The 14,216-nt window shown below is 45.7% G+C and overlaps 1 protein-coding gene across 13 annotated transcripts in view; it reads left to right on the top strand.

Moving 5' to 3' along the window:
- adgrb2 (adhesion G protein-coupled receptor B2) overlaps positions 1-12,731 on the top strand; it is a 282,713-nt gene extending 269,982 nt beyond the window's left edge. For 12 of the 13 annotated variants that reach the window (XM_034294722.1, XM_034294727.1, XM_034294730.1 and 9 more), the window contains one exon: positions 9,244-12,731. In XM_034294722.1, coding sequence (XP_034150613.1) covers positions 9,244-9,429 — 186 coding nt within the window. In that variant the 3' untranslated portion in view covers positions 9,430-12,731. The remainder of the gene's footprint in view (positions 1-9,243) is intronic. The other variant, XM_034294726.1, reaches the window with a different exon arrangement.
- The last annotated feature ends 1,485 nt before the right edge of the window (positions 12,732-14,216 follow it).

Raw genomic sequence — 14,216 nt, forward strand, 5'->3', positions numbered from 1 at the left:
GGTGGGTTTCCCATGACAACCAGAAACCAATTGAGCAGACTTGGTTAGTCTCAAGAGTAGAACAGTAGGTGGGAAACACAGAACAGAGAGAACATGAGATGATGAGTAGTAATAATTCCTCCACTGAATTTCTGTGTGTTTTGTAAAAATATTCAAACACAAGATGACAAACGTAATAGAAATGGAAAGAGAGGGGACAACGAAGCGTTAGGTTGGGCTATGCACAGCATGACTCTCAGCTTTTATATGCCAGTGTTCTTCAATCTTCCCAATCTGACACATGAATAACACACACACACACACACACTCAGCAGGGGCCCTGTCTACAGGCAGTCCTAGAATTGAATGGGCAATCACAGGTACCTGTATGCTGTACGCCTTGTTGGAAAGAGTTCTGAAAAGCAAACCCATTGTTAGCTGATGAATTAGATTTTTTTTCTTACATAGCAACATATCTCTGGTATCATTAGCAGAGCCAGTGTGGAGTGGTGGAAACAAAACAACAGCCGGTCCTGACGGAGATGGAAGGAGGGAGGAATCTGAACATCAATAACCTAACAACCTACTATACAGTGGATATAAAAAGTCTACACATCCCTTTTTTTGTGTGTTTTTGTGATGTGAAAGAATGAGACAAAGATAAATCATGTGAGAACTTTTTCCACTTTTAATGTGACCTATAATGTGAACAATTCAATTGAAAAACAACCTGAAATCTTCGAGGGGGAAAAATGAAAAATAAAAACCTTACAATAACCTGGTTGCATAGGTGTGCACACCTTCTTATAACTGGGGATGTGGCAGTGTTCAGAATTAACCAATCACATTCAAACTCATGTTAAATAGAGGTCATTACACACCTGCCATCATTTAAAGTGACTCTGATTAATCACAAATAAAGTTCAGTTGTTCTAGTAGGATCTTCCTGACATTTTCTTAGTTGCATCTCAGAGCAAAAACCATGATCCGCAGAGAGCTTCCAAAGCATCAGAGGGATCTCATTGTTGAAAGATATCTGTCAGGAGAAGGGTACCAAAGAGTTTCCAAAGCATTAGATATACCATGGAACACAGTGAAGACAGTCATCATCAAGTAGAGAAAATATGGCACAGCAGAGACATTACCAAGAACTGGACGTCCCTCCAAAATGTATGAAAAGACGAGAAGAAAACTGGTCAGGGAGGCTTCCAAGAGGCCTACAGCAACATTAACCTTTTCACGCGTGAGTTTCAAATATTCCTTACCGACCCCCCAGCGTGAGTTTTTTTGCACGTGACTTCGGTACTCTGCAGCATTTGAACTCACGCCAGCCTTTGAACAGTCACCTTGCTAGGTAAGGAACACTACATGCATTGCATTGCAAGCTTCTCTCGTTGACTCGAATTCTAAGAGCTACAAAAGTTGGTTGATTTATTACTGTAGCTAGCTAGAAAACGTCAGCTAACCGCTAGCAAACGTCAGCTGCCCGCTAGCTAACAAATCGTGACCAGTTATTCAATGCAGTGAAAATGAATAAACTATATAAAATGCATACAACGGGGAACGTAACTTCTAGAAAGTTTTTGCAATGGTTTTGATCGGTAGTAGTCGCTAATATAATTCGTTTTTGTGCATTAGTGTTGGCTGTCTGTTGGTACGTAACTAACACTTCTTGTCCCGATTTGAATGCTTTCTACCTGGTTAATATCATAGTATGGTCTTGAAACAATTACAATCAGGAAATAAAGTTATAAACACTGTTTGAGCTAAATGTGAGTAAATAATAGCGCAGTTTTACCAGCCATTGTTACGTTACTTGTAGCTAGGTATGCTAATGGTGCGTTCTAAACATGACGTTCTAATCACACCGGTGTGATCGTACGCTCCAGGGACCACTCTAGATTGATCACACTGGTGTGATCGTACGCGCCAAAGGGTTAAAGGAACTGCAGGAATGTATGACAAGTACTGGCTGTGTGCTACATGTGACAATAATCTCCCGTATTCTTCATATGAATGGGCTATGGGGTAGGGTGACAAGATGGAAGCCTTTTCTTACAAAGAAAAACATCCAAGTCCCCCAAATGCACGTGGGAAAATGGGTTATGGTCTGATGAAACCAAGGTTGAACTTTTTGGCCATAATTCCAAAAGGTATGTTTGGTTTCCAAATCCCAGGCAATTTTGGCACCAAACCTTCAGACGTCCTTTAGACAGCTGAAGATGAAAAGGAAGTTCAACTTTCAGCACCACAACAACCCAAAGCACACATCCAAATCCACAAAAGCATGGCTTCAGCCCAGACCTGAATCCACTTGAACACCTGTGGGGTTATCTGAAGAGGGCTGTGCACTCTGACAGATTTGAATCGAAGAGATTTTTGCAAAGAAGAGTAGGCAAATATTGCCACGTCAAGATACACCATGCTAATAGACTCCTACCCAAAAAGAATGAGTGCTGTAATAAAATCAAAAGGTGCTTCAACAAAGTATTAGTTTTAGGGTGTGTACACTTATGCAACCCGGTTATTGTGATTTTTTATTTTTTTCTCAAAGATTTCAGTTTGTTCTTCAATTGAATAGGTCACATTAAAAGTGGAATAAGTTCTAACATGATTTATTTTTGTCTCATTCTTTACATCACAAAAACCTGGCATTTTAACAGGTGTGTGTAGACTTTTTATATCCACTGTACATATATACACTCACTCAGGTTTCAGCAGAATATCAGGAAGCAGTAGTGTACAGCTCAAACGACAACTACAGCTCTGGGGTTGTTAAATGGAACAACATTTTCTTCTGACCGCCCCCCCCACTGGTCCTCAGGAGATTTTAGTGTTATTGAAGCAAGAGACTCTCACTAAATGTGTTGGTGGGATCCAGAATGACTATACATCCAGCGCCATGGCTCACTATGATTAAATCACCACATGCAATATAATATTTCCTAATAATCCGTGCTTCAGAGTCCTCTGTAATGAAGTACTGAGTGTCAGTTAACAGGTCCTTCCTAATGGTCCCATTACTTCTCTGACTTTTGCCCAACATGGCTCCTGAGTGTGCAGGGTTTTGATCTAGCCCTGCAGCAACTCACCTGAATCAGCTAATTATGGCCCAGAGGGAAGACCACGATAAGCCCCCATATTTCAACCCGGATTGTGGCTGCAGGGGTTGAACTAGGCCTGAACACCTGGTAGCACACCTGATAGCTTTCCTGGAAGGCTTGAAAAACTCCAGTGCAGATTCACCTGCTCACCCACTGATGTGACGGAACCAAACAGAATCATTCTGGATTTTATATGATGGATCGATTATGTTTCTACGATTTAACCCCAACGTGCAACATTCTACCAGGCTCTGTTCTTAGAATGTGCTTACTATTAATCCTTGTGTGTATTTCTGGGCCAATCATTGTCCTCCCTTTAATGTGTCTGTGAAATCGTTATCTGCACGATAAGGATCCGTGTTCGAAATAATTGTCCTTATCCGATGCCTAATGTTACCTCCGCTTCTGTCCCGGCTAATCCCATGACATGAATTTCAACCCATTTTACATACATGAATAGCCCACCCACAGACCCCATGCACTGAGCACAGAGCAGGCAATCTGAATGCAGACAGAACCAGGGAAGATCAACCCGTCCCCCTCAACACTGATTCGTAAAGATGGGAGACGATAGTTGGGGAAGGAAGTAGGTAGCATTGACCTATTGACTTATAGGGTTGACCTATAACACTATTGACTTATAGGGTTGACCTATAACACTATTGACCTATTGGGTTGACCTATAAAACTACTGACCTATAGGGTTGACCTATAAAACTGTTGACCTATAGGGTTGACCTATATGAGATCACGGAGCTGCTGATGAGCTCATGTTAATGCATTGCCTGTGTCCAATTTGTAGAATGTTAGCATCCATATGGTGTGGTAAGATACATTTTCTGCAGTAAGGTTTACTTCAAATGGTTTATGTCTGTATGTAACCATACCATACCATACCATCTTCTTCCGCTTATCCGGGGCCGGGTCGCGGGGGCAGCAGTCTAAGCAGGGATGCCCAGACTTCCCTCTCCCCAGACACTTCCTCTAGCTCTTCCGGGGGGACACCGAGGCGTTCCCAGGCCAGCCGGGAGACATAGTCCCTCCAGCGAGTCCTAGGTCTTCCCCGGGGTCTCCTCCCGGTGGGACGGGACCGGAACACCTTCCCAGGAAGGCGTTCCGGAGGCATCCGAAAAAGATGCCCAAGCCACCTCAGCTGACCCCTCTCGATGTGGAGGAGCAGGGGCTCTACTCTGAGCTCCTCCCGGGTGACCGAGCTTCTCACCCTATCTCTAAGGGATCGCCCGGCCACCCTGCGGAGAAAGCTCATTTCGGCCGCCTGTATCCGGGATCTTGTCCTTTCGGTCATGACCCAAAGCTCATGACCATAGGTGAGAGTAGGAACGTAGATTGACTGGTAAATCGAGAGCTTCGCCTTGCGGCTCAGCTCTTTCTTCACCACGACAGACCGATACATCGACTGCATTACTGCAGAAGCTGCACCGATCCGTCTGTCAATCTCCCGTTCCATCCTTCCCTCACTCGTGAACAAGACCCCTAGATACTTAAACTCCTCCACTTGAGGCAGGCACTCTCCACCAACCTGAAGCGGGCAAGCCACCCTTTTCCGACTGAGGACCATGGCCTCGGATTTGGAGGTACTGATTTTCATCCCCACCGCTTCACACTCGGCTGCAAACCGTCCCAGCGCATGCTGAAGGTCCTGGTTAGAAGGGGCCAACACGACAACATCATCTGCAAAAAGCAGAGACGAAATTGTGTGGTCCCCAAACCTGACACCCTCCGGCCCCTGGCTGCGCCTAGAAATTCTGTCCATAAAAATTACGAACAGAACCGGTGACAAAGGGCAGCCCTGCCGGAGTCCAACATGCACTGGGAACAAGTCTGACTTACTGCCGGCAATGCGGACCAAGCTCCTGCTTCGGTTGTACAGGGACCTGACAGCCCTTAGCAAAGGACCCAGGACCCCATATTCCCCAAGCACCCTCCACAAGATGCCGCGAGGGACACAGTCGAATGCCTTCTCCAAATCCACAAAACACATGTGGATTGGTTGGGCAAACTCCCATGAACCCTCCAACACCCCGTAGAGGGTATAGAGCTGGTCCAGTGTTCCACGGCCCGGACGAAAACCACACTGTTCCTCCTGAATCCGAGGTTCTACTATCGGCCGTATTCTCCTCTCCAGTACCCTGGCATAGACTTTCCCGGGGAGGCTGAGAAGTGTGATCCCCCTATAGTTGGAACACACCCTCCGGTCCCCCTTCTTAAAAAGAGGGACCACCACCCCGGTCTGCCATCCCAGAGGCACTGTCCCCGACCGCCACGCGATGTTGCACAGGCGTGTCAACCAAGACAGCCCCACAACATCCAGAGACTTGAGGTACTCAGGGCGGATCTCATCCACCCCCGGTGCCTTGCCACCGAGGAGTTTCTTGACCACCTCAGTGACTTCAGCCCGGGTGATGGACGAGTCCACCTCTGAGCCCTCATCCTCTGCTTCCTCAATGGAAGAAGTGACAGCGGGATTGAGGAGATCCTCGAAGTATTCCTTCCACCGCCCGACGACATCCTCAGTTGAGGTCAACAGCTGCCCACCTCTACTGTAAACAGCGTTGGTAGGGCACTGTTTCCCTCTCCTGAGGCGCCGGATGGTTTGCCAGAATCTCTTCGAGGCCAGCCGATAGTCCTTCTCCATGGTCTCACCGAACTCCTCCCAGGCCCGAGTTTTTGCCTCCACAACCACCCGGGCTGCAGCCCGCTTGGCCTGTCGGTACCCGTCAGCTGCGTCAGGAGTCCCACAAGCCAACCAGGCCTGATAGGACTCCTTCTTCAGCTTGACGGCATCCCTTACTTCCGGTGTCCACCACCGGGTTCGGGGATTGCCGCCTCGACAGGCACCGGAGACCTTACGGCCACAGCTCCGAGCGGCCGCTTCGACAATGGCGGTGGAGAACATGGTCCACTCGGACTCAATATCTCCAACCTCCCTCGGGATCCAGTCGAAGCTCTGCCGGAGGTGGGAGTTAAAGATCTCTCTGACAGGAGACTCGGCCAGACGTTCCCAGCAGACCCTTACAGTTCGCTTGGGCCTGCCGAGTCTGTCCAGCTTTCTCCCCCGCCATCGGATCCAACTCACCACCAGGTGGTGATCAGTTGACAGCTCCGCCCCTCTCTTCACCCGAGTGTCCAAGACATACGGCCGCAGGTCAGATGAGACGACAACAAAGTCGATCATCGACCTGCGGCCTAGGGTGTCCTGGTGCCACGTGCACTGATGGACACCCTTATGCTTGAACATGGTGTTCGTTATGGACAAACTGTGACTAGCACAGAAGTCCAATAACTGAACACCACTCGGGTTCAGATCAGGGGGGCCGTTCCTCCCAATCACGCCCCTCCAGGTGTCACTGTCGTTGCCCACGTGGGCGTTGAAGTCCCCCAGTAGAACAATAGAGTCCCCAGTCGGAGCACTTTCCAGCACCCCTCCCAGAGACTCCAAGAAGGTCGGGTACTCTGCACTGCCGTTCGGCCCGTAGGCACAAACAACAGTGAGAGACCTATCCCCGACCCGTAGGCGCAGGGAAACGACCCTCTCGTTCACCGGGGTAAACTCCAACACATGGCGGCAGAGCTGGGGAGCTATAAGCAAACCCACACCAGCCCGCCGCCTCTCACCATGGGCAACTCCAGAGTGGTGAAGAGTCCATCCTCTCTCAAGGAGTGTGGTTCCAGAGCCCAAGCCGTGCGTAGAGGTGATCCCGACTACCTCTAATCGGAACCTCTCAACCTCACGCACTAGCTCAGGCTCCTTCCCCGCCAGCGAGGTGACATTCCACGTCCCTAGAGCTAGTTTCTGTGTCCAGAGATCGGGTTGTCTAGGCCCCTGCCTTCGACTGCCGCCCGATCCTCTTCGCACCGGCCCCTTATGGTCCCTCCTGTGAGTGGTGAGCCCACGGGAGGGCGGCCCCACGTCACCCGTTCGGGCTGAGCCCGGCCGGGCCCCATGGGGGAAGGCCCGGCCACCAGGCGCTCGCATACGAGCCCCAACCCCGGGCCTGGCTCCAGGGTGGGGCCCCGGCTGCGCCATACCGGGCGACGTCACGGTACTCATAATGTTGTTCTTCATTAAGGGGGGTTTGAACCGCTCTTAGTCTGACCCGTCGCCTAAGACCTGTTTGCCCTGGGAGACCCTACCAGGGGCATATAGCCCCAGACAACATAGCTCCTAGGGTCACTCGGGTACTCAAACCCCTCCACCACGTTAAGGTGGCAGTTCTTGGAGGGGGAATTGAAAGGCATGTATGTAACATGCCTTTCAATTCAGAGGTTGCCATACCTAGACACAAACAAGGTGCGTGAGGCAATGACAGACTTTTGATGTGTCTTTGAAGGGCATATACAGTGGGGAGAACAAGTATTTGATACACTGCCGATTTGCAGGTTTTCCCATGTATTTTTATCATAGGTATTCTTTAACTGTGAGTGACAGAATCTAAAACAAAAATCCAGAAAATCACATTGTATGATTTTTAAGTAATTCATTTGCATTTTATTGCATGACAAGTATTTGATACATCAGAAAAGCAGAACTTAATATTTGGTACAGAAACCTTTGTTCGCAATTACAGCGATCATACGTTTCCTGTAGTTCTTGACCAGGTTTGCACACACTGCAGCAGGGATTTTGGCCCACTCCTCCATACTGACCTTCTCCAGATCCTTCAGGTTTCGGGGCTGTCGCTGGGCAATACGGACTTTCAGCTCCTTCCAAAGATTTTCTATTGGGTTCAGGTCTGGAGACTGGCTAGGCCACTCCAGGACCTTGAGATGCTTCTTATGGAGTCCCTCCTTAGTTGTCCTGGCTGTGTGTTTCGGGTCGTTGTCATGCTGGAAGACCCAGCCACGAGTCATCGTCAATGCTCTTACTGAGGGAAGGAGGTGCAGTTGTCCTGTCCCCTTTGCAGAAAAGCATCTCAAAAGAAAGATGTTTCCACCTCCATGCTTCACGGTTGGGATGGTGTTCTTGGGTTTGTACTCATCCTTCTTCCTCCAAACACAGAGAGTGGAGTTTAGACCAAAAAGCTCTATTTTCGTCTCATCAGACCACATGACCTTCTCCCATTCCTCCTCTGGATCATCCAGATGGTCATTGGCAAACTTCAAACGGGCCTGGACATGCGCTGGCTTGAGCAGGGGGACCTTGTGTGCGCTGCAGGATTTTAATCCATGACGGCGTAGTGTGTTACTAATGGTTTTCTTTGAGACTGTGGTCCCAGCTCTCTTCAGGTCATTGACCAGGTCCTGCCGTGTAGTTCTGGGCTGATCCCTCACCTTCCTCATGATCATTGATGCCTCACGAGGTGAGATCTTGCATGGAGCCCCAGACCAAGGGAGATTGACCGTCATCTTGAACTTCTTCCATTTTCTAATAATTGCGCCAACAGTTGTTGCCTTCTCACCAAGCTGCTTGCCTATTGTCCTGTAGCCCATCCCAGCCTTGTGCAGGTCTACAATTTTATCCCTGATGTCCTTACACAGCTCTCTGGTCTTGGCCATTGTGGTTAGGTTGGAGTCTGTTTGATTGAGTGTGTGGACAGGTGTCTTTTATACAGGTAACGAGTTCAAACAGGTGCAGTTAATACAGGCAATGAGTGGAGAACAGGTGGGCTTCTTAAAGAAAAACTAACAGGTCTGTGAGAGCTGGAATTCTTACTGGTTGGTAGGTGATCAAATACTTGTGTCATGCAATAAAATGCCAAGTAATTATTAAAAATCATACAATGTGATTTTCTGGATTTTTGTTTTAGATTCCGTCTCTCACAGTTGACGTGTACCTTTGATAAAAATGACAGACCTCTACATTCTTTGTAAGTAGGTAAACCTGCAAAATCGGCAGTGTATGAAATACTTGTTCTCGCCACTGAAGACACACACAAATACCCACATATCCTCTCGTCCTGAATTACCCCATCTCTCTCCAGGAGCCACAGATCCTAAGCTCATGCATAAATGAAAGCTGAAATGACCTCAGATGAGCTAGCTATAAGTAAATCTTCATTCTACTCCAGTATTTAATAATAATAGTACTAATCGGTTAGAAGGTAATTGATTTGAATAGCATATTTCATTTCTTACAGAAAATAAACGAAATCTGACATTCGCCGTCTCCTGTGTATGTTTGACCCTTAACCCTGTGCAGGACAAGTCGACCCCGACCCAAGAGGACCAGCCCTCCTGGGACAGGTTCCAGACTATGACCCCTGGGCTGTCCATTGTGCCGGGGGAGCAGAAGGACAGGATGGAGCTGCACAACAAGACCACCTGGGACTCCTCCTCCGCCAACACACCAGACACCTCGGAAGGGGATTTCCAGACAGAAGTGTGATGACAGAGAGACACACACACACACACACACAGAAACACACAAACAGACACGCAAATACAGGTACATTTGGAGAAACACACACACACACACACACAGGTTGTAGCGTACACATGAAGGTCCTTGCGTGTCCATGCAGTGCGTACGGAGACAGACGGACGCAGCACTCCTCCACGCCGCTTTTCACAACCTAATGTGCTCTCTAAAGGATTAGATCATTTGTTTACTGCTACAGTGGAATAGGACAAAGGAAAGAAAACTGTTCTCGTCTATATTTTCACACAGACACTTAAAATGAGAGAACAGCGGATTCGAAAGGAACTGGGACTGAGAGATTTTTAAATGAACAAAATAATAAATAAAAAAAAAAAAACTTTCTGAAAAATGTTTTATTCGTGAGAAAAAAAAGGATTCTCTTTCACCTGTTTGATGATTTAAAAAAAAGAGAATATTTCTGCACCGTTCTGTTCTTTTTATAGAGAAAAGATCTCACTGATGTTTGGCACACTGTTAAAACCCTTAGGCTCCTTTATTACTCTCCTCTTCCTTCTAATGGATGACGCAAGCGCTTGCTTTTTTGGAGGGGTTGGGGGGAGGGGGGGAGGTATAGAACAGATCATTGAGTGCATCGACGTGCCATCTTCTGCTGTAGCTGCCGTTCAACACACAAACATTTCTTTCGACATTGTGTTATTTTTTCTTTTATTTTTTTTTTTTGATTTGAGGTGCAGAATCATGTCCTTTCTTTTTTTTTTTTTAAAGTTTTCTTTTGTGCTTGTGCTGCCTTTATCCCGTGAGACTTTCTCCATGTGCAGTTTTAAAGAATGATTTATAACACATCTGTGATTACGTGAGCTTGCTTTCTGAGGTAACATGCATGGTACACCTGTGGGAATTGAAAAAAAAATGTATCTTACAGGGTATCATCCGGATTCATGCACATTTCCCGTTTTTTTCTTTTTCCAGTAAAAAAAAAAAAGAAGCATAATCAATTACAGACACAACCAACCAAAGCTGTCTTTCTGTCAGGAGAGTGTAGCCTATCTGAAAGTGTTGCTGTAGCATTTCCTTTCCCCCCTCATGGATCCCTCCCAGGTCTTGTTCTAAATGTATTTCAATCCTTCTCCCTCACACAGTCTCCCTCCCACTGCATTCCCAGCGCTGTATCGATCACTGTGCTACGTATTCATCCGTTCTCTCAGCCCCTCAACAAAACAGGGAAGTGAAATTGGATATTCTGTAGCTTCAGATCGAATGACCTGAGGTGTTTTTGCTACCCTGCTTGTCAGTAGTTGCCTTTGTTATGAAGTAGAACCACGAAAAAAAATAAGGCAACTAAGCAATGCAGTGTACATGTTAAACAAGAAAATAATTCTATATTTTTTAAAAGTGAATCCCCTGTAAACTGTAATTTTACAGTAACTGTCGCTTGTTCACTCTGTTTATCTAGCTCTTTGTCTCTCTCACCTCTGTCTCTGTTTCTCATTTCTCATTCTCCACTGGATCATGAAATCTTTATGGAACAGGGCAGTCCGTCCTATCAGTTCTGGGAGTCATGGCCAAGCCCTGAGCAGAATTAACCAGGAGTATTAGCAGGAGAAATGAGCACTATATGATATGACCCTGGCCAAAAGCATTCCAAGAAATAGCTGATAGGGGCCAGTTTGGAACTGTCACAAAAACTTTGAGCAGAATATATAAAGTTTAACATGCCATTGCCAAAATTAGAAACCTCACATTGATTAAATACACTAACAACATTCCGAATACTCCACTCTACTCCCCTCACATCCTCACGTCAGTCCTCACATCTCCAGACTTATTTGTGTTTATTTCAAGGTTATTTAACCAGGTAAGTCAAATGAAAACCAATTGTCATTTTCATTGGGCACCTGGCCTTAGTCCTCTAACTGCACCTTATGATGTTTGCTGTTCATCCTGGTTGGCCTGAAGCTGTGGAGAAAAGGGTTCGAGAAAGGAATGACAGGGCAGAATATTTGAAGAGAGAAAAAAAAAACGATCAAATCAGTGCGAGATAATTATGGTGAGAGAGATAAAATGCGGAGGTAAAGAGCGAGTAATAGCCAGTGAGAGAGAGAGATGGTGAGCAATGGTGAGCTCCAACAGTAATTATCTTGGGGAACGGCGATTTGTCCTGACATTTTCCGAAGCGGCCCTCAAACCATCTGTTTAAAGACCCCTAATGGCATAGCATGGAATACACACGCAGATGGCAAGACAAGAGTGCAGGCCTCTCCAACCTTTAGCACTAATCAGCTGATGTGAGAAATACGGCTGCTGCGGAGTAGAAAGAATTTGCCCCCAGACGCTGATCCGAAGTCAGTTGTGCATTTCCCCTCCGTCGTTAAGGTTGGGATTAGGAGATGGTGAACTGGTTTTAGATCTGTTTCTAAGAGCTGCTTCTCTCCAGCTTATCAGACCATAGTGAAGAGATGGTTTATTATGATATATTTTATTTCAAAAGAGTCTAGATTAATCTTAGATCTCTCGCTAAAAGGAATGCACAGAATATTCTTGATCTATCCTAGTCTTAGCAACATACCACAGCCATGTTGATACATCTAACACAGCAAAGACAGGTACTGTATATTCTAAATTTATGATGTAATTTCCTGTTGAGCTACTCAGATATTCAATTTCAGTTGTGTTACAACTGATCCATGATCATCTGATTGTGCCTAAAACTGTCATTTCAGCTTCCATGTCTTTTGTGATCACCTATTTTACAAGGCAATCAGGGATAACAGAAAGTTCATCTGATATTAACACAGAATTGATCCATTTTCCATCACTGAAGTAGTGTTTTGGGAAATTTTACAAATGGCCTTACCATTGCAATGGTTTACTGAGCATTGGCAAGGAAGGTCATAGCATATGACTATAATCTGTCTATGAGAAGTTCAGTCAGGAAACCTCTAGATCATGGATTCTGTGAAGATGTTTTAAATTGCAAGGATGATGTGTTGAAAGCTGTGCAATCTTCAGAGCACGCAGTTGGATGCAAGCATAGGATGTCTACTCATGTTCTGATAAATGAGATGTGATAGGTGCAAGAAAATAATCTCTGACCTTGTTATACTCATGTAACCTGCTTGAGATGTTCACCTACAGCACCACTACAGCCATCAAATCTCTCCCATTGGTGTTACGATTGCCGAAGAAGAAAGCACCTCCTTCCTTTTCCTCCTTCATTTGTTTTTTATACATAAGATTGTACAAAATAGTCCTCTAATGTTTTCATAGAGTGTCTTTTTTTTATATGAAAATAAATTTTCAAAAATGGATTACAAGTGACTCAGATTGATATCGTCGGTTTCCGGCTTTGTCTTAAGAACTTCTGTATCCTGGCTGCCGTTCTGTGTTATCCAGCCAGTTCCTGCTACCAATAAATGGCGTTCCTTTATTTCCGCAAAATCACACACATCATACTCATTATCACTGAGGATCTTATACTGGCCATCAAATTCAAGTGGGTGTTTCTCGTTGGTGGCGGATGAGATGTGTTAAGATCAACTGCTTGGCATGACAAAGTAAGATAACAGATGGCAAGACAGCACAAACAGACATTGGACCGGTCTGAAAATATAACACATCCCATTATCACTTGATTTCCAAGGTCATTATGATAAATCAACAACAACACAGTAACAATGAGCAAAGTGCGACAAGAAATGTGTTTTAGTTTTGGTCAAGTGTACTCTGTGGACTCGTGTTTGTAGAGCGCTACTGAGTCGAGTGAGAGGATACGACACAGTGCTCACGCCTCATGCACCCATCGCCTGCTCCCAGAGGCTTGTGGGTAATTAAGTGAGAGCTCAGACAGATCCGCCCATGTGGCGACCATACGTCCCCTCAGGAGACTACGCGGAGAGAGGAGAGGCGAGAGGTAACAAGAGGACACAATGGGGGAGGGAGGGAGGAAAGAGGAGGGAGTGTGAGAGAGAAGGAAAGAGAATATGAGTGACATGGAAAAGGGACTATGAGAGAAATTGTATGACATAGGGAAAATGTGTAAGATGGAAGGAGAGCGCACGACAGAGAACGGGGCTGTTAGTACATGCTTCTGACAAAGCAGAAATTCTGAATTCTCAAAGGCTTCAAACCAGAGTTAGGTTACTCAGATTGCTGATATCTCAGAACCTGTTATATATCTAAATAAATCTCTTCCCATAGGACCACAAAGTGAACTGTTCTTTAGATTTTCAGATTTACATGAATATTTTTGTATAGAAACTTCAGTTAAGTACTGTAACTGTGAGTAGCTTTAGTTTATACTTTTACTTCTTCCAGTTTAAAGTCATTTGCAATTTAGTAAACTATATTTTCAAAGTACATTCCCCAACACTGAGAACAATTTCTAAAACAATACAGAAATGAAAAATAAGACTTTATTGATTATTTCCCTTGAAATCCACAGAAAGTCTTCTGCTTTGTGTGTTTGTGAAAAGCAAATGCTTATTAACGCCCATCAGAAGTTCTCCCCGAGGCTTTTGGATAATAAACTGAGACTGCAGACATAGGTTCAGTTGGGGTTAGCTAACAATATTTTTGGATGTGGCCTCGGGTGAGGAGGAGGCCTCTCCGAGTTTCCACAGGAAGTAGAGTTCTGGAGTGAAGGAGGGAAAATGACGAAGACAAAAAGGTTGAAAAAGAAAAGCAAGCGGGGAGAGAGAAGTGAGGATAATAGTCATTAAAAAGAAGGAAGGCTAGGAGTCTGAGAGGAGGACAGAAGATGACTAACAAAGACAAAATGTCAGAGGGCAGAGCAG

The sequence above is a fragment of the Esox lucius genome, chromosome 10 (genome assembly GCF_011004845.1).
Source record: "Esox lucius isolate fEsoLuc1 chromosome 10, fEsoLuc1.pri, whole genome shotgun sequence".
In the NCBI taxonomy this organism is placed as follows: Eukaryota; Metazoa; Chordata; class Actinopteri; order Esociformes; family Esocidae; genus Esox; species Esox lucius.